This window comes from Stenella coeruleoalba (genome assembly GCF_951394435.1).
Source record: "Stenella coeruleoalba genome assembly, chromosome: 9".
NCBI lineage: Eukaryota > Metazoa > Chordata > Mammalia > Artiodactyla > Delphinidae > Stenella > Stenella coeruleoalba.
The window spans coordinates 83,155,556-83,180,816 of NC_137155.1; the positions used below are offsets into that span (position 1 = coordinate 83,155,556).

Consider the following 25,261-nt stretch of genomic DNA (forward strand, 5'->3'; position numbering starts at 1 on the left):
AACACAGGCTCTAGGACGCACAGCCTTCAGTAGTTGTGGCACGTGGGCTCAGTAGTTGTGGTGCATGGGCTTAGTTGCTCCACGGCATGTGGGATCTTCCTGGACCAGGGATAAAACCTGGGTCCCCTGCGTTGGCAGGTGGATTCCTAACCACTGTGCCACCAGGGAGGTCCCAGTCATGGTTTTCTTAATGGGAGTCTTGGAGAGCAGAGGAGTAATAGTTTACTCACCATATCCAGAACACTTAATGGAAATCCCAAAACTACGGATTTGGTAATATTTCAGAGCATGAAAGTTTCTCTTTTTTTCCAGATTATGGTTTTCTCTCTTTCTCTCTTTCTTTTTTGCTATTATGATGTATTTTTAAAACTTCATAGAAAAAAGAGTCTAATAATGATTATACTTTATTATCAGTTTCAATTTCATTAATGTTTTGTCATTGAACACAAATATATTTATCTAGTTGTAATCAATGTCTGCGTTTAGCTTTTTTTCATGTAACATCATTTCCCATATAGTTCTTTAAAAAATTTATTTTATTTATTTATTTTTTTTTGTGGTACGTGGGCCTCTCACTGTTGTGGCCTCTCCCGTTGCGGAGCACAGGCTCCGGACGCGCAGGCTCAGCGGCCATGGCTCATGGGCCCAGCCGCTCCGCGGCATGTGGGATCTTCCTGGACCGGGGCACGAACCCGTGTCACCTGCATCGGCAGGCAGACTTTCAACCACTGCACCACCAGGGAAGCCCCAAAATTTATTTTATTGAAGTATAATCGATTTACAATGTTGTATTAACTTATACTGTATAACAAAGTGATTCAGTTATACATATATATATTCTTTTTCATAGTCTTTTCCATTATGGTTTATCACAGGATATTGAATATAGTTCCCTGTGCTATACAGTAGTACCTGTTGTTTATCCATTCTCTATATAATAGTTTGCATCTGCTGATCCCAAACTCCCAATCCATCCCTCTCCCATCCCCCTTGGCAACCACAAGTCTGTTCTCTATGTCTGTGAGTGTGTTTCTGTTTCATAGATAAATTCATTTGTGTCATATTTTAGATTCCACATATAAGTGCTATCATATGGTATATCTTTCTGACTTCATTTGGTATATAATCTCTAGGTCCATCCATGTTGCTGCAAATTACATTATTTCATTTTTTTTATGGCTGAGTAGTATTCCATTGTACATTTCCTACATAGTTTTATGTTATTTCCGCTCTAGGTATTTGTTATTCAATTATACTGCTATATCCCAGTTATTGGGCCTTTGGATTGTTTCAGCTTTTTGCTAAATAGTGCTACTATGAACATATTGGCACAAACTTCTTTTTCTTTTAGGCGATTCTCAAGTCAAATGTAATGAACAGCTTTGGAGCTCTATCTACTTATTTTTTAGGCTATTCTCTGGGAAGACTGATCTTACAGTTGCCCAGACCTTTTTAACTGTGTTCCATGTCCTCCCCTTTGGTGGGAGAACCTCCAGGGAGGAGGGCTGTGGTGACAGTGGGGTAGAAGGCCATTATGGCCACTTGAGGCTGAGGAATACATGTTTTCTCCTGTTGGCCACCTCTGAGTGGAGGCTCGAGTTCAGAATGTCAGCAGAATGGCATCATTTGCCCCTGAGACACATACATGGGGTCTCAGCCATTTTATTACAAGGGATCTAGTTTTCCACCTTCCTTTTCTGAGGTTATTACAAGTACTGTAGACCTTGAAAGGCCTACATTTAGTATGTTTTTTTTGGTAAAGTCACAGATGTTGAAGATACTTCCATTAAGCAAATGTCAGACAAGTATAGGGTTTACTGTCTGATCTTTTGTAATGTGACCATTAATGGTTAATCAAGTTCTTGCTGCATCTCTGTCCAGAGCTGACTCTGTTATCCTTGATTCTGGCCTCATTCCAGCTTGGACAAGCACTGCCTCTAAGAACGAGTCCCAGTTAAGTACTTTTTGCCTCTTGCCCCTGATTGGTATGCAGCTCTGGGCTGAATACCTGCTTCGCTCCACCCAAGACATGGCTGGACGTCTGTGGTGGGTGAGACATTTTCTGGGCAGTTTCTCATCTGGAAAGGTCTATAAGGAGCTGCATCACAACAGGTGTTTGGTCCAGAAGTTGTTACTTGAGCCTTTCTCAGGGGGAAATAAAACACAGGCCTTGGGGAGAGAGGTCTGGGTTTGAGTTATAGTTCCATCACTTTGGAACCAAGTAACCTTGGGCAGGTCACTCAAGCCCGGTCACTCAAACCAGGTTCCCTTGGTTTTTTCATCTATGAAATGGGTTGTTGAGAAGCTCTAAAGATAGAATGTAGAATAAAAGGGTTCACTAACTCGAAGGCACTATATAAATGTTGCTTGTTAGTTTCCTGGTGAACTACTGTCCTCCAGATACCTCTGATCCTTAATGTGGTCCAACTTTTCTGATGGGATCTTAGTCATTTATTGATAATGATGATTATAATCACAACTGACATTTACTGAATGCCTATTCTACATATATTATCCCATCTCCTTCACTTAATCTCTCTGAGATTTCCTCATCTGTAAAATGGGACTAATACTAATATCTGCTTGTGACACAGGTGAGGATTAAATAAACCAATTTAGCATAACGTCTAACACATTTAATAAGCACTCAACAATTGATCGAATCATGAGCATTATATTATCCTATTTAATTCTCACTGCCCTATGAAGTAAGTAGTAGTATTATCCTTATTTGACAGAAGAAACGTTTGGGATTCAGATAAGTGACTGTCTTAGGTCACCCAAATAATGATTTGCAGAGTCAGGATTCAATCCGAAGCCAGTCCACTGTGGACCTCTTAGTGGGATCATCTGTGTCATGTGACCACACCAAAGGTATAAGTTAGTAATTTTGGTACCCAGGAAAATTCAGTTCAATTCAGCAGCCATTTGGTGTTTGTTATTTACCAGGTGCTACTACTGCTGCTGTGGGTGAAGGCAAAGACACAAGACACACGAGTTCATAGTGTTAATTCCCAATATTAACCACTAGTCCTACTTTTCCCTGGTATAACCTCCCTGGTCTTCCCCTTTGCTCAGCCCCATTCTTAGGGATTAGGTGACTCCATTTGACCTCTACCTGCCCTCCCTCGGATGGGCCTCAGAGCTGACCTATTGCTTAGCTCTTCTGAGTCATGATTGTCAAAAGTCTTTGTAGGCTAATGCTACCTTCCTTTATCATTTGTCATGTAAGTGGCCACATATTACACAGGTGCACATTGTTGGTTTTACTCACACATATAGGTGCTGGGCATGTTATTTGTTATCAGAGCAAAGCCTGTTCCATCCTTATACTGAAAGTCCCCTGAGAGCAGGGACCAAATCTCTTCCTCTATTTGTAACCCCTTCTCTCCCACCAGAGGAAACAATGTTTACACCTAGCACCCAACTGAAGAAGGAAGTGGTGTAGCCTCCCTAAGCTGTAGAAGATGCCAGTAGGAGAGCAGGCAGGATTCCAAATGGGTGGGTGAAGCCAGAGGCTCCTAAGAACACCAAAGGAAGGCTAAGTATAGTGTCCATTTGAGTAACACCTTTTGCTTTTCAAATTAATCTTGTATTTTTTCATAAGCATGGCCCTCTACTAAGCTATCCCTGTTCTCAAGGTCCATGCAGATAGGGGCCTGACTTATTTTTGATAGTGGTGGAACTTAATATAGAGGTTACATAGCTGTGAGAGGCCAGTGGGAATAGTATAACCAGACTTTATTCTCATTTGCCCTTCAGACCAAGCCAGTGGAGGAAGCATTGACTGGTCCTATGACTCTGGAATCAAATAATCATTTGAATTTGAACTGGGAAACACAGATCGATATGAGTTCCTTCTGCTGGCCAATCAGATCCTACCCACAGTGAAAGAGACCTGGTTTGGCTTGAAGACAGTCATGGAGCATGTGTGAGACCACCTCTATTAAGGCTCTTGGGAATAAACACCATTAAAAGCTCTTTGGTTTGAAGCAAAGTTGGGCTGTGATTATTTATTTATTTTTTAAAATAAATTTATTATTTATTTATTTGTTTATTTTGTCTGCATTGGGTCTTCGGTGCTGTGCGTGGGCTTTCTCTAGCTGCAGTGAGTGGGGGCTGCTCTTTGTTGTGGTGCGCGGGCTTCTCATTGCAGTGGCTTCTCTTGTTACGGAGCACGGGCTCTAGGCTCACGGACTTCAGTAGTTGTGGCACGCAGGCTCAGTAGTTGTGGCTCACAGGCTCTAGAGCACAGGCTCAGTAGTTGTGTTGCATGGGCTTAGTTGCTCCGCAGCATGTGGGATCTTCCCAGACCAGGGCTCAAACCTGTGTCCCCTGCATTGGCAGGCGGATTCTTAACCACTGCACCACCAGGGAAGCCTGATTATTCCTTTTTCTTTTCTTTTCTTTTTTTTTTTTTAAAGATTTGTAATTTTTTTTCCTTAAACTTATTTATTTTATTTATTTATTTTTGGCTGCATTGGGTTTTTGTTGCTGTGCGTGGGCTTTCTCGAGTTGCAGCGAGCAGGGGCTACTCTTCATTGCGGTGCACGGGCTTCTCATTGAGGTGGCTTCTCTTGTCGTGGAGCACGGGCTCTAGGTGTGCAGGCTTCAGTAGTTGTGGCTCACGGACTCTAGAGCGCAGCATCAGTAGTTGTGATGCACAGACTTAGTTGCTCTGCGGCATGTGAGATCTTCCCAGACCAGGGCTCGAACCCGTGTCCCCTGCATTGGCAGGTGGCTTCTTAACCACTGAGCCACCAGGGAAGCCCCTGATTATTCCTTTTTCTAATCCTGATATAGGAGCATTATATCTTTGATTTATGTTGCCCTTAAACACAGCAACACTGAGCTGTACCCCTTTATCTTTTTAATCCCATTTTAAAAAATGCTACCAACATCCTTTAAAAATTAAAAACAAAATTGTCGTGAAATATACATACCATAAAACGATTTTAACCATTTTGAGTGTACAGTTCAGTGGCACTAAGTACATTCACAATGTTGTGCAGTCATCACCATCCATCTCCAGAAATTTTCCACCGTCCCAAACTGAAACTCTGTACCCCTTAAGCAATAAGTCCCTGTTCTCCCTCTTTCTAGCCCATGGTAATTCTGTGCTCTTTCTGTCTCTATGAATTTGCCTGTTCTAGGTACCGTATATAAATGGAATCATATAATATTTGTCCTTTTGTGACTGGCTTATTTCACTTAGCAAATGTTTTCGAGATTCACCCATGTTGTGGCATGTGTCAGTTCGTTCATCTTAATAGAGTAGCATCTTAGAGCTAGAAGGGGACTTTCGTGTTTATTTATTCAGTAAATACTAATTAAGCAACTGCATTGTGCTAAGTATCATGCTAGGTGCTGTATCCTCTGGTTCCATGTTGCCTTCTGCTTTTCTGTTTCTGGTATGCTGCATCAGAAAAACTAGTGGAGATGCAAACCAATGACGCTCCTTCCTCCAGGCTGCCCCATCAAGTCTGGGTCTCAGATTCCATACAATTTCTCTTTAGACATTGGCTTCCATTAGAGATTTATATTTTCTTCATGTTGATGGCTTTCCCTGGGAGAAAAGGGTGGGAAGTGAATTTCAGCTTGCCTAGAATTCTGGGTACTTGATTCTTTAGTTCACATTTCTTGCAGATTCAGGTCTCACCTTCTCTTTTTACTAATTTCAGAGCTGAAATCTATCATAGTGAAGTACAGCCCAGCCTTTGTGATAGACCAAGGTGGGCCTAGGAGTTCACTTCCAGTGTTGGAAGGACAAAAGAGCCCCAATAGAGGCCCCCAGCTCCACAACTCCTGACAAAGACTCTTCTTGACCAAACCTTGGACAGGCTTCCCTGAACTCTCTTTTCTACTAGCCTTGTCCTTGGGCCCTAAGTCAGTCTTAGCAAAGAATCCTGCTAAGTAATCCTCCAATCCTTGACATCTGATTGAGTTCCTCAACCACCACCATTGATGTCTAAGTCCTTGGCCTGCCTTTAGCAATAATCTGTTAGGTCAGTTAAGCAAGAATCCCCCCTACCCTGATGTCTCCTCTTAACAGTTTTCCATCCACTGATCCCCTTGCTCTGCGTATCTTTACGTATTTGAAGTTGAACACAATTACTCTCTCCTATTGTATCTTGAATAAAGTCTTCCTTACAGTTGTAACAAGTGTCAGAATAACATCTCTTTAACACTCTCAACCATGACCCTTGGTTGAATCTACTCCCCTTGAGAAAGCGCAGAAAGTATGTAGATGGTGGGGGACAGTAGGGTGGGAGAGGCTTGTGGGATTTGGGGCACCTAGGACAGACTGAAAGGCCCTGAAAGGCCCTTCAAGAATCCTTGAAGAAGTCATGGAGATCATGAATGTCTTCCATTTGTTCTGCTGTGACTTGGTGGAAAGGACACCAGACTCAGAATCTAGTAAATGCAAGAAAGTCTTATTATTAATAATACCATTAAACCTTACCTTTAGCTCAGATTTCAAGGAAAACTGATAATTTATTCAGACAAACACATTCCTCCTATACCACTTACCTCATATATTTCTGCCTTTTTAGTGGAGTCATAAGAATTAGGTGTCAGATTCATAACAGAAGCCACAAACTTTCATCATGACCTGCTGTCACCAGAGAAGGGCTTGTCAAGTGTGTTAAGTGTGTGGTCTTGGAGTTGGCTTGGGGTTTCTTTGATAGTCTTTATTTATTTATTTTTACTCTAGAGGTAACTTCATCTCAGGTTTATAATCTGGCCTCCTCTATCAGTATAAATTCTATCCAGCACTATGGGACTTGTGTATTTACTCAAAAGACACTATTTAAATATCAAGTGATGAGCATTATAGCACCCTTAGCACAGACTTTTCCAGCCTGAGGAGCAAGTTCCTGACCTTGTAAATCAAGAGGCTTGGCTTTTATCACTCAAAAGGAATGAAAGAGGCATCTGATGTACTGTCAGAGTTTCAAGGGTGCTTGGGAGTCATATTAGCATTTTTGAGGACATGAGACTGCCTCAGACTCCTTATAAATACAGCTTGACTCAGCCACTCTATGACTGACACCCTTGGGACATGAAGTGGATACTGTTCTTTGGGGACCTTATTGGGTCCAGCATCTGTGGCCAAGAAAAGTTTTTTGGGTAAGTTCCTTTTGGACTTACTATTACTTGGTTAGTTCAGAGATATGGGAACCAAATGGATTTGGAAATGAATGGCTGATTATACCTCAAGTGGTACGGTGCTGGACTCCTGTCCCAGCTTTGCCCCTGTGTCATCCTGGGTCAATTACTTCTCTCTCAGGCTCAGCTTTATCTGTGATATCAGGACTAGGTGGTCTCCACAGTCCCTCCCCAGCTCCCTAATTCCTGCCAATACTTTTCCTTCCTAGTTCTTATTTGTAAGGTCAGTTTCAGGCATTTCTACTTTCTTACTCCTATATTATGAATTACTAAGAATTACCAGAAATTGTTTCAATTTCTGCCATGCTTAAGGGAAAACCTGGGTCATAGGCTTTTTGGCTTCGCTTCTCTGTTAATGGTTAAGGTTTGGTGGAGCTTTCTCGTCAGCATTTGGCATATGGAGATTTGATAGGTCTTGCCTAGCCGTAACTATGAAAAGTGACATGCAAGGATACACCTGTACATTCTGTGTGTGTGTGTGCATGTGTATGCACACACATGCACACGTGCTCCACACAGAATTCCTTGAGGTTTGCAAGGGAGAGAACATTTGGGAGGTAGGAAAGGTGAAAGGATGGTATGGTACCCTACTAGAAGATTGGGGGGGATGGAGTCAAGATGGCAGTGTGGGAAGACACGGAGTACATTTCTCCCCACAACTAGGGCACCTGCCAGACACTGGTGGGGGACCTTGACACCCAAGAAGACAGGAGGAACCCCCAAGCGAATGGCTGGGGGTTGGGCCGAAGCTCCTGCAGTGGGAGCTCCAAGTCTGAACCACTGGACTAACAGAGAACCTCAGATCCCAGGGAATATTCATTGGAATGAGGTCTCCCAGAGGTCCTCATGTTGGCATCAAGACCCAGCTCTACCCAACAGCCTACAAACTCCAGTGTTGGAAACCTGAGGCCAAACAGCCAGTAAGACAGGAACACAATCCCACTCAACAACAACAACAAAAGAGACAGCAAAAGAATAAGTCACAGGTGAAGGAGCAAGGTAAAATCCTACAAGACCAAATAAATGAAGAGGAAATTGGCGCTCTACCTGAAAAACAATTCATAGTAATGATAGTAAGGATGATCCAGAATCTCGGAAATAGAATGGAGGCACGGATTGAGAAAATACAAGAAATGTTTAACAAAGACCTAGAAGAACTAAGAACAAACAAACAGAGATGAACAACACAGTAACTGAAATGAAAAATACACTAGAAGGAATCAATAACAGAATAACTGAGGAAGAAGAACAAATAAGTGAGCTGGAAGACAAAATGGTGGAAATAACTGCTGAGGAGCAGAATAAAGAAAAAAGAATGAAAAGAATTGAAGACAATCTCAGAGACCTCTGGGACAACACTAAACGCACCAGCATTCAAATTATAGGGGTCCCAGAAGAAGAAGAAAAAAGGGTCTGAGAAAATGTTTGAAGAAATTAAAGTGAAAAACTTCCCTAAAATGGGAAAGGAAATAGTTACCCAAGTCCAGGAAGTAAAGAGAGTCCCATACAGGATAAACTCTAGGAGAAACACACCAAGACACATATTACTCAAACTAACAAAAATTAAATTCAAAGAAAAAATATTAAAAGCAGCAAGGGAAAAGCAAAAAATAACATACAAAGGAATCCCCATAAGGTTATCAGCTGATATTTCAGCAGAAACTCTGCAGGCCAGAATGGATTGACAAGATATACTTAAAGTGATGAAAGAGAAAAACCTACAACCAAGATTACTCTACCCAGCAAGGACCTCATTCAGATTCGATGGAGAAATCAAAAGCTTTTGAGACAAGCAAAACCTAAGAGAATTCAGCACTACCAAACCAGCTTTACAACAAAAGCTAAAGAAACTTCTCTAGGCAGGAAACACAAGAGAAGAAAAAGACCCACAAAAACAATCCCAAAACAATTAAGAAAATGGTAATAGGAACATACATATCGATAATAACCTTGAATGTAAATGGATTAAATGCCACAACCAAAGGACACAGACTGGCTGAATGGATACAAAAACAAGACCCATATATATGCTGTCTACAAGAGACCCACTTCAGACCTAGGGATACATACAGACTGAAAGTGAAGGGATGGAAAAAGATACTCCATGCAAATGGAAATCAAAAGAAAGCTGGAGTAACAATACTTGTATCAGATAAAATAGACCTTAAAATAAAGACCTTACAAGAGGTAAGGAAGGACACTATAAAATGTTCAAGGGATCAATCCAAGAAGAAGATGTAACAATTGTAAATGTTTATGCACCCAACATAGGAGTACCTCAATACATAAGGCAAATGCTAACAACCATGAAAGGAGAAATCGACAGTAACCCAATAATAGTAGGGGACTTTAACACCCCACTTACACCAATGGACAGATCATCCAAACAGAAAATAAATAAGGAAACACAAGCTTTAAATGACACAATAGACCAGATAGATTTAATTGATATTTATAGAATATTTCACCTGAAAGTGGCAGAATACACTTTCTTCTCAAGTGCACATGGAACATTCTCCAGGATAGATCACATCTTGGGTCACAAATCAAGCCTCGGAAAATTTAAGAAAATTGAAATCGTATCAAGCATCTTTTCTGACAACAATGCTATGAGACTGGAAATCAATTACAGGAAGAAAACTGAAAAGAACACAAATGCATGGAGGCTAAACAGTGCACTACTAAATAACCAAGAGATCACTGAAGAAATCAAAGAAGAAATTAAAAAATACCTAGAAACAAATGACAATGAAAGCACAATGACCCAAAACCTATGGGACGCAGCAAAAGCAGTTCTAAGAGGGAAGTTTATAGCAATTCAATCTCACCTCAGGAAACAAGAAAAATCTCAAATAAACAATCCAACCCTACACCTAAAGCAAGTAGAGAAAGAAGAACAAAGAAAACCCTAAGTCAGTAGAAGGAAAGACCTTAAAGATCAGAGCAGAAATAAATGAAAAAGAAATGAAGAAAACAATAACAAAGATGAATAAAACTAAAAGCTCGTTCTTTGAGAAGATAAACAAAATTGATAAACCCTTAGCCAGACTCGTCAGGAAAAAAAGGGAGAGGATGCAAATCAATAAAATTAGAAATGAAAAAGGAGAAATCACAACTGACACCACAGAAACACAAAGGATTATAAGAGACTACTACAAACAACTATATGCCAGTAAAATGGACAACCACGAAGAAATGGACAAATTCTTGGAAAGGTACAATTTTCCAAGACTGAACCAGGAAGAATTAGGAAATATAAACAGACCTATCACAAGTAATGAAATTGAAACTGTAATTAAAAATCTTCCAACAAATAAAAGTCCAGGACCAGATGGCTTCACAGGCGAATTCTACCAAACATTTAGAGAAGAGCTAACACTGATCCTTCTCAAACTCTTCCAAAAAATTGCAGAGGGAGGAGCACTCCCAAATTCATTCTATGAAGTCACCATCACCCTGACACCAAAGCCAGAAAAAGATATCACAAAAAAAGAAAATTATAGACCGATATCACTGATGAACATAGATGCAGAAATCCTGAAAAAACTACTAGCAAACAGAATCCAACAACATATTAAAAGGATCATACACCATGATCAAGTGGGATTTATCCCAGGGATGCAAGGATTCTTCAGTATATGCAAATCAATCAATGTGATACACCATATTAACAAATTAAGGAATAAAAACCATATGATCATCTCAATAGATGCAGAAAAAGCTTTCGACAAAATTCAACACCCATTTATGATAAAAACTCTCCAGAAAATGGGCATAGAGGGAACCTACCTCAACATGATAAAGGCCATATACGACAAACCCACAGCAAACATCATACTCAATGGTGAAAAACTGAAAGCATTTCCACAAGATCAGGAACAAGACAAGGATGTACACTCTCGCCACTATTATTCAACATAGTTTTGGAGGTCCTAGCCACGGCAATCAGAGAAGAAAAAGAAAAGGAATACAAATTGGAAAAGAAGAAGTAAAACTGTCACTGTTTTCAGATGACATGATACTATACATAGAGAATCCTAAAGATGCCACCAGAAAACTACTAGAACTAATCAATGAATTTGGTAAGCTTGCAGGATATAAAATTAATACACAGAAATCTCTGGCATTCCTATACACTTACAACAAAAAATCAGAATGAGAAATTGAGGAAACAATCCCATTTACCATCACAACAAAAAGAATAAAATGCCTAGGAATAAACCTACCTAAGGAGGTGAAAGACTTGTACTCAGAAAACTATAAAACACTGATGAAAGAAATCAAAGATGACATAAACAGATGGAGAAATATACCATGTTCTTGGATTGGAAGAATCAATATTGTGAAAATGATTATACTACCCAAAGCAATCTACAGATTCAAACGCAATCCCTATCGAGCTACCAATGACATTCTTCACAGAATTAGAACAAAAAATTTTACAACTCATGTAGAAACACAAAAGACCCCAAATAGCCAAAGCAATCTTGAGAAAGAAAAATGGAGCTGGAGGAATCAGGCCCCCCAACTTCAAACTTTACTACAAAGCTACAGTAATCGAGATAGTATGGTACTGGCACAAAAACAGAAATATAGATCAATGGAACAGGATAGAAAGCCCAGAGGTAGACCCATGCACATATGGTCACCTAATTTACAACAAAGGAGGCAAGAACATACAATGGAGAAAAGACAGCCTCTTCAATAAATGGTGCTGGGAGAACTGGACAGCTAAATGTAGAAGAATGAAATCAGAATACTACCTAACACCATACACAAAAATAAACTCCAAATGGAATAAAGACCTAAATGTAAGACCAGACACTATAAAACACTTAGAGCAAAACATAGGAAAAATACTCTTTGACATAAATCACGGCAAGATCTTTCTTGACCCTCCTCCTAGAGTAATGAAAATAAAAACAAAAATAAACAAATGGGACCTAATGAAACTTAAAAGCTTTTTCACAACAAAGGAAAGCATAAACAAGATGAAAAGACATCCCTCAGAATGGGAGAAGATACCTGCAAGTGAAACAACGGACAAAGGATTAATCTCCAAAATACACAAACAGCTCATGGTGCTCAATACAAAAAAAAAATAATCCAGTAAAAAAATGGGCAGAAGAACTAAGTAGACATTTCATCAAAGAAGACATACAGATGGCCAAGAGGCACATGAAAAGATGCTCAACATCACTAATTATTAGAGAAATACAAATCAAAACTACAATGAGATATGACCTCACACTGGTCAGAATGGCCATTACCAAAAAATCTAGAAACAATAAATGCTGGATTGGGTGTGGTGAAAAAGGAACCCTCCTGCACTGTTGGTGGGAATGTAAATTGATGCAACCACTATGGAGAACAGTATGGAGGTTCCTTAAAAAACTAAAAATAGAACTATCATATGATCCAGCAATCCCACTACTGGGCATCTACCCTGAGAAAACCATAATTCAAAAAGAGACATGTACCACAATGTTCATTGCAGCACTATTTACAATAGCCAGGACATGGAAGCAACCTAAATGCCCATCAACAGATGAATGGATAAAGAAGATGTGGCACATATATACAATGGAATATTACTCAGCCATAAACAGAAACGAAATTGACTTATTTGTAGTGAGGTGGATGGACCTGGAGTCCGTCACACAGAGTGAAGTAAGTCAGAAAGAGAAAAACAAATACCGTATGCTAACACATATATATATATATGGAATCTAAAAAAAAAAAAATGGTACTGATGAACCTATGGGCAGGGCAGGAGTAAAGATGTAGACATAGAGAATTGACTTGAGGACACGGAGCGGGAGGATGAAGCTGGGGCAAAGTGAGAGTAGCAGCGACATATATACACTACCAAATGTAAAATAGCTAGCTAGTGGGAAGCTGCTGCATAGCACAGGGAGATCAGCTCGGTGCTTTTTAACCACCTAGAGGGGTAGGATAGGGAGGGTGGGAGGGAGACGCAAGAGGGAGGGGATATGGGGATATGTGTATGCATATGGCTGATTCACTCTGTTGTACAGCAGAAACTAACACAGAATTGTGGAGCAATTATACTCCAATAAAGATCTACTTTAAAAAAAAAAAAGGTTAAGAATCCTGGCCAAGGCCACTTAGCTGGTAAGCAGGGGAGTTGGAGCAAAACCCATATGCTTTTGTTATAACACAAGTTAATCTCCAGATAGAATCCTGTATCTCACTGATCTGTCTATATCTGTTAGTTTACTCTCCATTATACTATCTGGCTAAAGGGACTTTGGAATTGTTTATTGAGATAATTACTTATATGTGATTGAGTAATTTGTTTTTTTTTTGCGGTACGCGTGCCTCTCACTGTTGTGGCCTCACCTGTTGCGGAGCACAGGCTCCGGACGCGCAGGTCCAGCAGCCATGGCTCACGGGCCCAGCCGCTCCGCGGCATAGTGGGATCTTCTCGGACTGGGGCATGAACCCACATCCCCTGCATCAGCAGGCGGACTCTCAACCACTGCACCACCAGGGAAGCCCTGATTGAGTAATGTTTATAACGATGACTTCCGTTCACACCTGGTCTCTACTGCCAAATAGCTCAGAGGGTTTAGGCATAGCAGGTGGTCAGGGAAAGAGATTTTTCCACAGGCAGCTCAGCAGTAAGTGTGTAATAACTACGCTTGCTGCCATGTGGGCTGATGCGTAGAGCTCTCAGGCTCTCGCTGCTCCTATTCACGTGGCTGGAAAATCTTTCTTTCTCAGGATACAGACTTCTCTTATAATGCAGTGGACGCCTGGGTTGAGGTTTCTTGGCTGAGCTCTGGAGTGCTCACCATAGGCGCTTGCACAGAAAGGGCTGTGTGCCTGAGCAAATTGCAGGTGGTTTTAACCAATAGTGTCATCCTTACCCCCAAGTCTGTTCTTGCCTCATAGTAGGGAACCCAGCAAAGGTGGAGGCCACCATGGCCTCAGCAGCTCCCATGGGATGCACGGCCTAGGCAACCAGCTTGGTGAACATTTAGAGCAAGGGGAAGCTGGCCTCTGAGCATTCAAGTGGTTGGGAAGCCAGGATGCAGGTTGGCTTGGAGGGGGAACAGTGCTGATGGAGATGAAGATGATGGTTTCTCCCCCCACCACACCCCCAGGTCTCTGTTCATTCCATCTAACTCACCTACCTCCCCAGTCTCTCTCACTCTGCTGGTGTCTTCTGTCCTGGGATTCACTCATCTTAAGGATAGGATGGTGACCAGGATGCCTAAAGGTGCACAGCAAGCATAGAACAGGAAGAAGTTGCAGAACTTGTAACATCAGCAGTAACTGGTTGGCATTTAAGAGTTCTGTGAAATCATCTCTTGTGGTGGCTTCTAAGCCTGGCTGGGGATGCAGGTGAGAAAGGCACAAAGAACAGGCCACTTGGCTGCCCACATGGTAGAAGGGGGAGAGGTAGAAGCTCAGCACCAAGGTGACTATTGACTCTCCAGAACATGGGACACATGTGAGGGTGACTGAGAGTGGATCACTAGCCATTGCGCGGTGGCAGCTGGCCAGCCCTGGGTATTGGAAAGTACCAGAGTTAAGAAGAGCTCTAGGAGCATGTACCTGTGTGGAGTAGGAGGGGGGGTGAACATGGCAACCTGCAAACCCCAACATGTCCCCCTTCCCAGGCCAATCTTCCATCTTCAGAAAGAGCTTAAGGTCTGTGAAAAGATTTCCAGGTGGTGGAGATAGGTTGTGTTCTGCCACCCACACTTTCAGGAAGGTATTTTCCAAATAGAGACAAGGACAGTGAGGGCAAGAGAGAGGCTGCCCTTCACCTGGCACCCACTTATGTTCTCTCTGTTTCTAGATATTGATGGGCTTATGTTCATGAGAATAACATAAGATTCTCCCCACGCCCTGCCAGCTTTTAGCACCATCTGAAGTCTGTCACCAAGGTTGTCTGCTCTGGTTGGGGAAAACCTCGTGGGTGATGGGAACTGGTCCTAAGGCCTGGGTGGCAGATTGGCTAGGAAGGTAAAGAAAAGGGCTGGACATCCAGGCAGAGGGAACAGCATGTGCAAAGGCATAGAAGGGCAAAGTATATGGTGAATTCGGAATTTCAGTGAGGCTGGAGCCAAGAATGTGTAGAAGGGAGAGGTGGAGGAGAGACAGATGGGGAAAGGCTCCATTCTGCACCAGCCTTTCCGCCCTGTCTCTCTGCATGCTGCAGATGTGTCTTTATCCTTTGGAGCTGGGTTAATTAGGACATGATGAAATGCACTGTGGTTTTAATCATCATCTGGGCCAGTTAGATTCACTGTGTTCCCTTATCATGAACAGTGCCCAGGAGTATGAAAGTTCTGTTGTGAAGTTATCACTTTGGGAGAATTAAAACACATGCTGTGGATGAATGTGTAACATGATTTTCATACTCTTAAGAGCTCCTTATTCTTATGTTTCTCTTTTTTTCCTCTTCCTGTTCCTTCTCTCTCCTCTTTCTCTTTGTGATTACTCAAGTCAGTGCTGTATTTTACCGATGCCTCATTTTGCTAACAGAGATGTCAATGCACAGGCACTTTCCAGAACACCCATTTTTAAGACGCCTCTTTTCCTGGGGTATTAGGGTGAGTTGTGACAGAGCATGAGTTCTGCAGATGGGTCCTTGTACTCAGCCAGGAGGAAGGATTTCTCTTCTGTTTTCAACCTGTTTCTTTTGCAAGGCTGCTTTCCTGTGTCAGGGAAATGGTGGTTTGATTCCCCATCTTTGCAGGGCTGCAGTCCAACACCTAGCAAGCCTGTTGGGTTCAGGCTGAGACCCGCCAGCCAGTGGCTTCTCCACCATGGCCTCAGCAGCTCCCATGGGATGCAGTTGGCTGCCCACCTCCGAGAACCCTGTGGAGACCGGATGAGCTGGGAGAAAGTGAAGCTTCATCAATGGCGTTTCCTCCAGACTTGCCATCTGCAACAGAAGCAACTCTGCAGTGGACCTTGCCTCCTTGATGCTAGCCTAGACCCCACGGAGATCCCCCAGAAGCTCCCAGAACAAAGTTAAACTCTGAGAGTCCATCCGGATTGAGCCAGTTTTCTGATGAGGAGATGCTGATCTGCCACATGTGGCTGCACGTTTAGCTCCCTGTGACAGAACCATTTTCTCTGTCAACAGGTCCTTCAGCCCACAGCCCTCTCCAGCAGCTTTTCCTGCATTCATTTGTGTTAAAGGGATGACGCATGTGACAGCGTCGAGTGTGGATTCATTCGGGCCGTCACCTAGCAACGGCCTAATGGCTCCCCTGGCTTTCTGAGCCGGCCCAGAGCACAAAGGCAGCTTTTCAGGCTCGGCCTTCTCCCACCCACACACAGGACTTCAGGGGCCTCTACCCCTGCTGCTGCTGCGGGAGCTAAATGGTGTATAGGAAACAAGTGCGGGACAAATAACAAAGGGGGATTCGGGACTGGCCCCTATCAGGGCCCCATAGGGAGGATGAATCCCGAGTTCAGCCCCAGTACCATGCATTTGTATAGGGTTCTGGAGCTGGAAGGGCCTGGGAGAGCACCCAGCCTCTCCCCTCTTTGCTAAGAAGAAAAATAACTAACCCTCCAAGGATGGAAGGTCTATTCTCTTTTCTAGCTCTTTCCAGCATGGACATTCAGCCAGAGTTTCAGTCCTAGACCCTGACAGTGAAGAAGTGCTTCTTTATGTCTTGAGTTAGCTTTGCGTGTAACTCAGGAACATTCCTTTCTGCAAAATATATATGTTTTTCATTATAAAGTAATATGACCACATTACAGAAAACAGATACGAGGGGAAAAAAGTAAGTCATCCATAATCCCATGACCCGAACATAAGCACTGTCAGCATTTGCTATATTTCCATTGTCTGTTTTTCTTCCAATGCATCTGCTTTTTCCATACTTGCAATCATGGCATACATACAATTTTGTGTCCTGCTCTTTCACTTAATATTTCCCTTAAAGTTATACCATAAGCACTTTTTCATATTTGCCACGTAGTCTTATTTTTAATGGCTATACATTATAACCAAAGACTAGACCATTTCCTCTCATTCGGCCCAGTTATGTCTGGGATAGTAGGCCTGAGGTTTATTTGCCAGCTGAAAGCTCACCATTATCTTTTACTTTTTTTTCCTTTCTCCAGGGACCAAGTTTTCAGGATTAATGTCAGAAATGGAGATGAGATCAGCAAACTAAGTCAGCTAGTGAATTCAGACAACTTTAAGGTACCTAGTTCTCCTTCTTTTGGGTATCAATTAACTTTAGTGGGAGAAGACTCTTGCAGCACTGGCATTGTTATTCCTGAAGAGTTTCTGTGTATAATCCTGTATTAGTCAACATGCCTTTATACAATTGAGAGGGTTGGTGGGGGAGAAGTGCTGTAGATCACAGCAGTGCTGTCCAGGGAGATGAGAGGCCTCAGCAATGGGCTCCATCTTTCTGTCTGCATTGACTTATTACTTCTTGGGCTTTGCCAGGTATTGCCTGCTGGGGAGGCCTGACCAGATAAAATTATGAAATGGCGAAGTTTTCCCTTGTGCAGAATCCAACCCCTCAGGGATCACCAAAGCTTTTGGCAGCTGTTCTAGAAGAATGAGCTCATTGTGCCTTTTACCTGAACTATCCTTTAACCTGGTTTTACTTCTGTTCTCTTCAGCTCAACTTCTGGAAATCTCCCTCTACCTTTGATTGCCTGTGGATGTCGTGTTCCCTTCTGTCAGTCTGCAGCCAGTCAAATCCTTCCTGAAGTCCCAGGGCTTAGAGTACTTGGTGACTGTTGAAGACCTGCAGGTGGATAGGCCAAGGTCCCTCACTGGTCTCACATAGGACCAAGCAGCCAGAGTGGACTTGAGACATTTTCAAGTTCTGGTCTTATTCTTCTCCATTTAAAAGATGAAGACATTGAAGTATATGGAAGTAAAGTGCAGTGACTTGTTAGAGGAACATGTTGTACTAGAAAGGGCATACATGGGTTAGGAAACCAGCCAGATCTGGATCCAAATCCTGATTTTGCTAACTGCTAGCTGTGTGACTTTGGACAAGCTGTTAACCTCTTGAGACTCTGTTTCTTCATCAGTAAAACGGTAATAGTTATACCTACTTCATACAATTTATTGAGAAGTTTAAGTGGCTCAATGTACATAAAATGTCTAACAGTGCCAGGTATGTCATAGATGCCCCACAAGTATTAAGTCCCTCTCCCTTTTCTTATTTGAAGTCAGGAGGGAAGAACAGAGTGTATGGTGGGTAGAAGGTGGGGCCCTGGTGGGGAGGTGCTGAAGACCAGTCATAAAAAGCATCCTTTGGGAATTCCCTGGTGGTCCAGTGGTTAGGACCCCACACTTCCACTGCAGGGGACATGGGTTCGATCCCTGGTCGGGGAACTAAGATCCCGTGTGCTGTGCGGTGCGGCCAAAAAAAAGCATCCTTTGAGAAAGGGAGAATGTCACCAGCAGCCCCCAGCAGAGGGAACATCACTGCCTAAGCCAGACACCAGCCTCATGAGCTGTATTTGAACAGCAGGGCAGTGTCTGGCTCATGTTCTCTCCTTCACTGAGGTGGGTTGTGGACTAATTGGTGATTTGGCCCAGGAGTTTCCTGATGGTGTGAGCAGCTGTGAGCTTATTAATCATCCTCACATGTCACAGACATCTGCCAGGAACCTTCAAAGTATGAGTGGTTGTAAGAATTTCTTTGTTTCTGAATGGTTTCCCAAGCTGGGTATTTCAGAGGCACTGGATACCAGATGCAGACTGATGACTAGAGAATTTGTGGTATAGAATAACCAAATAGCACATATGTTGCTTCCAGGAAGTAAGTAGGTTTTGAATGAGGTGATGTACATTGGGCTCCAAGAAGTAAGATTATATAGATATGTGGAAGAAATCAGACCTCCTTTTACACCTTGACATTTGTGCTTCTTGATATGTGTGCCAAGGGTGCTGCCATCTTGGCTACCACATGTCCCAAGATATGGTGGAAACAGCATGAAGCTCCATCCCCAAAGGATCACTTTGTAATGTTGCCCTGTCTGTTTTAGGCCCTTTTAGATAATGAAGATGAGGAAATGCAGTACAATGAAGGTCAAGAACGGAGCAGTAATAACTTCAACTATGGAGCCTATCATTCCCTGGAAGCTGTAAGTATTTCAGAGCAGGTTAAGATCAAGGTCATTGGCTACTCTTCAATTCTTTTCTTTTTTTTTTTTAATTTTAGAATTTTTAAAATCTTTTTATACAGCAGGTTCTTACTAGTTATCCATTTTTCAATTCTTTTCTAATTCTTTGTTTGTTTATCTCCCACCAACACCTAAGAGCATAGTGAAACACAAACTGAACATTTTCTCCCACGTGCTTCGTTCTTTTCTTAAGCAACCCCTCAAAGAAAACCATGAAATAATTGCAATCATTTCCAGTCCTTGTAATTCAACCTTCTTATACCCCACCAGAATCCCTGTATTTTATTCACTCAGATTAAAGTGTTTCTTATCCCAGGCAAATAGACAAGTGATTATTTCCAAGGTTAACCAAATATTTCCACTCATTTATCATGACTACTTATAACGTATATTTATTCCATAATGCGCTTTGGTGCTGTGTTTAGTTAGAAATCACTTATATAGATGACTGACTTTCAAGGTAAGCCAACCCTTCAAATGAGAAATTTAGAGCAGAATAATTTAATATGATATTGGAATTTGAGGAACCAAGAAGGACTGGAATGGAACTGAATCACATAGCATATGGTTTTCTTAGGTCCCTCAATGTCTTCTTCCTTAGTCTGGAAACTCTCTATTAACTCAGGAAGACACCCCAAATCTAAATTGGTATTCTTCCTATAGCTGAATATATGTTGTTCTTTATATCCAAAGATAGAGTCCTTGGCATGCTTTTCATGAGGCATATCCTTTGAATTATTTTTCTTCTAGATGAGGTTTTTTTCAAAGCTTGACCAAATATTTCCCCTTCTTTCCCAGGATTGTCAGTAGCTTTGTTTAATGTGTACACTTCCAGCCGCACTGCCCCTTGATCCCTCTTGTGACCAATGACATACAGCTGCAAAACACCTGGATAAAGTTAGGAGTTCAGTCCAGGGCCATGGACGAAAGCAGAGCTAAGGGCCCACACAGGGATCAAACCCATGATGTTAGCCTCATTAACATGGGGCACTCCCTAGCTGAGCTAACCAGTAGCAAATGTCACCCCAGATTCTGGAAACTCCATCCCCTCACCTGCCTGCTGCAGGAGCCTCACTTTCCCATCCACTCACTTTTGTTCTCTGGCTTTAGGTATCATTGTCATCTGGCTTACAGCCATCTATCATTCCCTGCAAGGCCTTTTGCTGTGGGTTGGTGTACCATCTCCCTTCTGACTTGTTCATAGTCAGTTCTTTTTAAAAACCGCTTTTAAGAGCTCATATTCCACAATCACTTGGGCCTTCTTAGGTCTCTAAAGGGAATTTCATGTTTGTCTCTGCCGGGGTTTCTAGTTTCAGATCCTTTGTATGTATTGTTGTGGTTGCCGTTATTGTTGTTAGTTTTGTGGGTAAGTTTTCCCCTGATGTTGGCAGTGTGAATTTGCACCCCTCATCTGGACACAGCTTAGTGTTTTAACTTTTCCTGGGTGACTCTCTTTCCTCTCACGACTCAGGGCAGGCATCTGACGTTCTAGGGTCAGTGGGTAGAGTTTCCAGGCCCTTTGCATGGCCAGAATTACCAATTCCCAGCTCTCAAGTTCCAGCTCCTTGCCCCATGCAGGGTCCATTGCCCTCTACTCCTGTTCCTGGTTGCTATAAACTCTCGGTGCCTAAAGTGGATATCTGGTTCTGGGGCTTCATCTTCTGCCCTTTACTGTGTTACCTTGTTCCCTCTAAATTTCTGGCACCCACAATTTTTCCTTTTTTTTGGCTTTTAAATTTGGCTGGGACTTATTTTCATTGTATTTTATCTGGCTTGTCTATATATTTGGGAGGTAGTTTCTTGCTTCTGCTCAATCTGCCATAATGGCTGCAAGTCTGATAAATCCTTTAAGCTTGATTTTATTCTATATTGATTACACATTTTCGTTCTTGGTAAAGCTCCTTCTTTCAATTTTAAGGTCTAAACAGAAATTTGTTTATTTCCTTATTTCAATCCTCAAAAGGTTTGAACAACTAAGATGGATGAACTCCATTTAAATCAAACTTTTTTTTTTTACTGAAAGCAAATGGAAGCATTTGTAGCCGTGATTTATATAGCTCTTCACGTGCCCTCTCAAAGCCTTTGAAGAATCATTTCCAAAGTGGGGTGCTTGTATGGCAGGGTATAAGCAAGATGGTCCACTGGGATGGAGAAATAAACTATTGCAACTTCTATTTATATTTCTACATATATTTGTATTTATTATTATCTTTAAAATAAATTTATTTATTTATTTTTGGCTGCATTGGGTCTTTGTTGCTGAACGTGGGCTTTCTCTAGTTGCGGCGAGAGGGGGCTACTCTTTGTTGTGGTGCACGGGCTTCTCATTGCGGTGGCTTCTTTTGCTGTGGAGCACGGGCTCTAGGTGCATGGGCTTCAGTAGTTGCAGCACATGGGTTCAGCAGTTGTGGCTTGCGGGCTCTAGAGCGCAGGCTCAGTAGTTGTGGCACGCGGGCTTAGTTGCTCCGTGGCATGTGGGATCTTCCCAGACCAGGGCTCGAACCCATGTCCCCTGCATTGGCAGGCAGATTCTTAACCACTGCGCCACCATAGAAGTCCTGTATTTATTGTTAATGCAACAATTTTTTTTAACATCTTTATTGGAGTATAATTGCTTTACAGTTGTGTATTAGTTTCTGCTTTATAACAAAGTGAATCAATTATACATATACATATATCCCCATATCTCTTCCCTTTTGCGTCTCCCTCCCTCCCACCCTCCCTATCCCCCACCTCTAGGTGGTCACAAAGCACCGAGCTGATCTCCCTGTGCTATGTGGCTGCTTCCCACTAGCTATCTATTTTACGTTTGGTAGTGTATATATGTCCATGCCACTCTCTCACTTTGTCCCAGCTTACCCTTCCCCCTCCCCGTATCCTCAAGTCCATTCTCTAGTAGGTCTGTGTCTTTATTCCTGTCTTGCCCCTAGGTTCTTCATGACCTTTTCTGTTTTTGTTATTTTAGATTCCATATATGTGTGTTAGCATATGGTATTTGTTTTTCTCTTTCAGACTTACTTCACTCTGTATGACAGACTTTAGGCCCATCCACCTCACTACAAATAACTCAATTTCATTTCTGTTTATGGCTGAGTAATATTCCATTGTAGACATGTGCCACATCTTCTCTGTCCATTCGTCTGTTGATGGACACTTAGGTTGCTTCCATGTCCTGGCTATTGTAAATAGAACTGCAATGAATATTGTGGTACATGACTCTTTTTTTTTTTTTCAGTTTACTAATTCAAACTTTAATTTCTTCTGGAAACATCTTCACAGACACACCCAGAAATAATGTGTTGACAGCTATCTGGGTATCCCTTAGCCCAGACAAGCTGATGCATAAAATTAACCAACCTTTACATGACTCGTACCTACTCAGATGAACGGCACTCCCTCCAAGAAGACTTCCCTAAAACTCCTAGACAGGGTCAGGCATCCCCTGAACGTGTCCGTAGCTCCCCACATTTGTCTACTCAAACACTTAGCAGTTGCACCATAAGAGTCTATTCATTTGCCTAGGATCACAACTAGATTAGAATCTTGTTCACTGTTTAACTCTATAGAACAGGTGATTTGCTTACTATCAAGGAGTTTGTATATGTGCCAAATATCAAGTGTATTATACTAAATTGCCAGGACCCCAAAGATCCGTTTATAATAATAAGTAACCACATGCGTTATTTGGATTAAAACCAATTGTCCCACCATGCTGCCTAATGGAATCTTTTATATTATGCATTACTTTTTAAGGCAGCATTTCTCTAATTGTGTAATGAAAAAAGACACAAGGGATGAATACGTGTACATGATCAAATTGTCCTGATGCTGTACCCTCATACTTAGCTTATCGGATCTAGTCTCTTGGTATCTGGAAACTTTCTTGTCCAGGCCCTTTTTTTAAATTATCTTACACATTTAAGAGTGTGGTGTAGAGCTGGCCAATTACCTGGCCAATATGTTCTGTCTTAAACAATCTAATAATTCGGACAAAAGGGTCTTTTTCCTTAAGACCAAGTATTTTTTTACCTCAGTATCTACATATTAAATTCTTTACTTAACAATGCTTATGTTATGATTGTTCAAAAGGATGTTATATAATATTGTTATGAGCTGAATGTTTGCCCTCCCCTGAAGTTCATATGTTGAAGACCTAAACCCCCAAATGTGATAGTATTTGCAGTTGGGGTTTTTAGGAGGTAATTAGGTTTAGATGAGGTCGAGGGTGGGACCTTCATGATGGGATTAGTGCCCTTATAAGAAGAGGAATACAGAGCTCTCTCTCTCTCTCTCTCTCTCTCTCTCTCCACTCACAAGTACAGAAGAAAGGCCATATGAGCACAGCTAGAAGGTGGATGTCTACAAGCCAGGAAGAGAGCTCTTCATAGAACCCGACCATGCCAGTACGTTGATCTTGGCCTTCCCAGCCTCTAGAACTGTGAGAAATAAAATCTATTGTTTTTAAGCCACCCAGTCTGTACTATTTTGTTATAGTAGCCTGAGATGACTAAGACACATATATTCTTCAAAATGCTTAAAAATTCTATGTAATGTGCCCCTTAATTGCTAGAAAAATGTACCTAATGTAGCTATTTGAGAAATTATATGGACATACTGAAGATCTCATCAGTAACTGAAGAAAGTTTTATTCACTTGAGTGTTCCAGTACTTCCCATTTTGGCCACAAACATAATTTCCTTATATGGCAATAGGTCAAAAGGTGAAGTGTTGTAGTCATACAGATTGAGCCTGATCTTTTTTTTTTTTTTTTTTTTTTTTTTTTTTTACCTCTTCCTTTCAGTTTTATTTAGCAAGGCTTGTGGGGCAGGGGCGGGGAGGTGTATGCGTGTGTTTGTGCCTGGGTGTGTGTGTGTTTTCATCTCTGTTTTTCAGTCAAGATAGAAAAGTAACAACCTGTAAAGTGTGACATACCAATCATCTTCCACTACAAAGCAGTCCCGTAATCAGGTTGTCCTTATTTCTGCTGAGTGTCCCACACGATACTTTGGACTCAGTTTTTCCCATTCTTTCTCCTCCACATCCAATAAGCTGCTTTAGACATCCTTTCCCTGCTCCATAACCACATTGCTGCTGTCACGTGACTACCTCCTTCTACAACAGTAACCCCATGGGTCCCCCCTTAGCTTATCTTTCTACACTCCAGCCTGTACCACACAGAGGTGTGAGGTTAAGCCTCACCCGTAACACTTTCATGGACTTTTCCTGTGCACTCAACTAGTCCAGCCCTCATTCTTTTTTTTTTTTTTTTTCTTTTTTTACATCTTTATTGGGGTATAATTGCTTTACAATGGTGTGTTAGTTTCTGCTTTATAACAAAGTGAATCAGTTATACATATACATATGTTCCCATATCTCTTCCCTCTTGCGTCTCCCTCCCTCCCACCCTCCCTATCCCACCCCTCCAGGTAGTCACAAAGCACTGAGCTGATCTCCCTGTGCTATGCGGCTGCTTCCCACTAGCTATCTACCTTACGTTTGGTAGTGTATATATGTCCATGCCTCTCTCTCACTTTGTCACAGCTTACCCTTCCCCCTCCCCATATCCTCAAGTCCATTCTCTAGTAGGTCTGTGTCTTTATTCCCGTCTTACCCCTAGGTTCTTCATGACATTTTTTTTCTTAAATTCCATATATATGTGTTAGCATACAGTATTTGTCTTTCTCTTTCTGACTTACTTCACTCTGCATGACAGACTCTAGGTCTATTCACCTCATTACAAATAGCTCAATTTCGTTTCTTTTTATGGCTGAGTAATATTCCATTGTATATATGTGCCACATCTTCTTTATCCATTCATCCGATGATGGACACTTAGGTTGTTTCCATCTCTGGGCTATTGTAAATAGCGCTGCAATGAACATTTTGGTACATGACTCTTTTTTTTTTTTTTTCTTGGATTGAGTTTTAAATACTTCTT

General features: G+C 41.8%; 1 protein-coding gene across 1 annotated transcript in view; it reads left to right on the plus strand.

Moving 5' to 3' along the window:
• Window positions 1–7,063: 7,063 nt before the first annotated feature.
• Window positions 7,064–25,261, plus strand: part of LOC307191756 (carboxypeptidase A4-like) — a gene marked incomplete at both ends in the record, with an annotated part of 33,329 nt that continues 15,131 nt past the window's right edge. Inside the window, 5 exon segments of the mRNA XM_079931952.1 lie at window positions 7,064–7,131; window positions 17,290–17,371; window positions 17,803–17,833; window positions 17,836–17,936; window positions 19,186–19,284. Coding sequence (XP_079788078.1) covers window positions 7,064–7,131; window positions 17,290–17,371; window positions 17,803–17,833; window positions 17,836–17,936; window positions 19,186–19,284 — 381 coding nt within the window.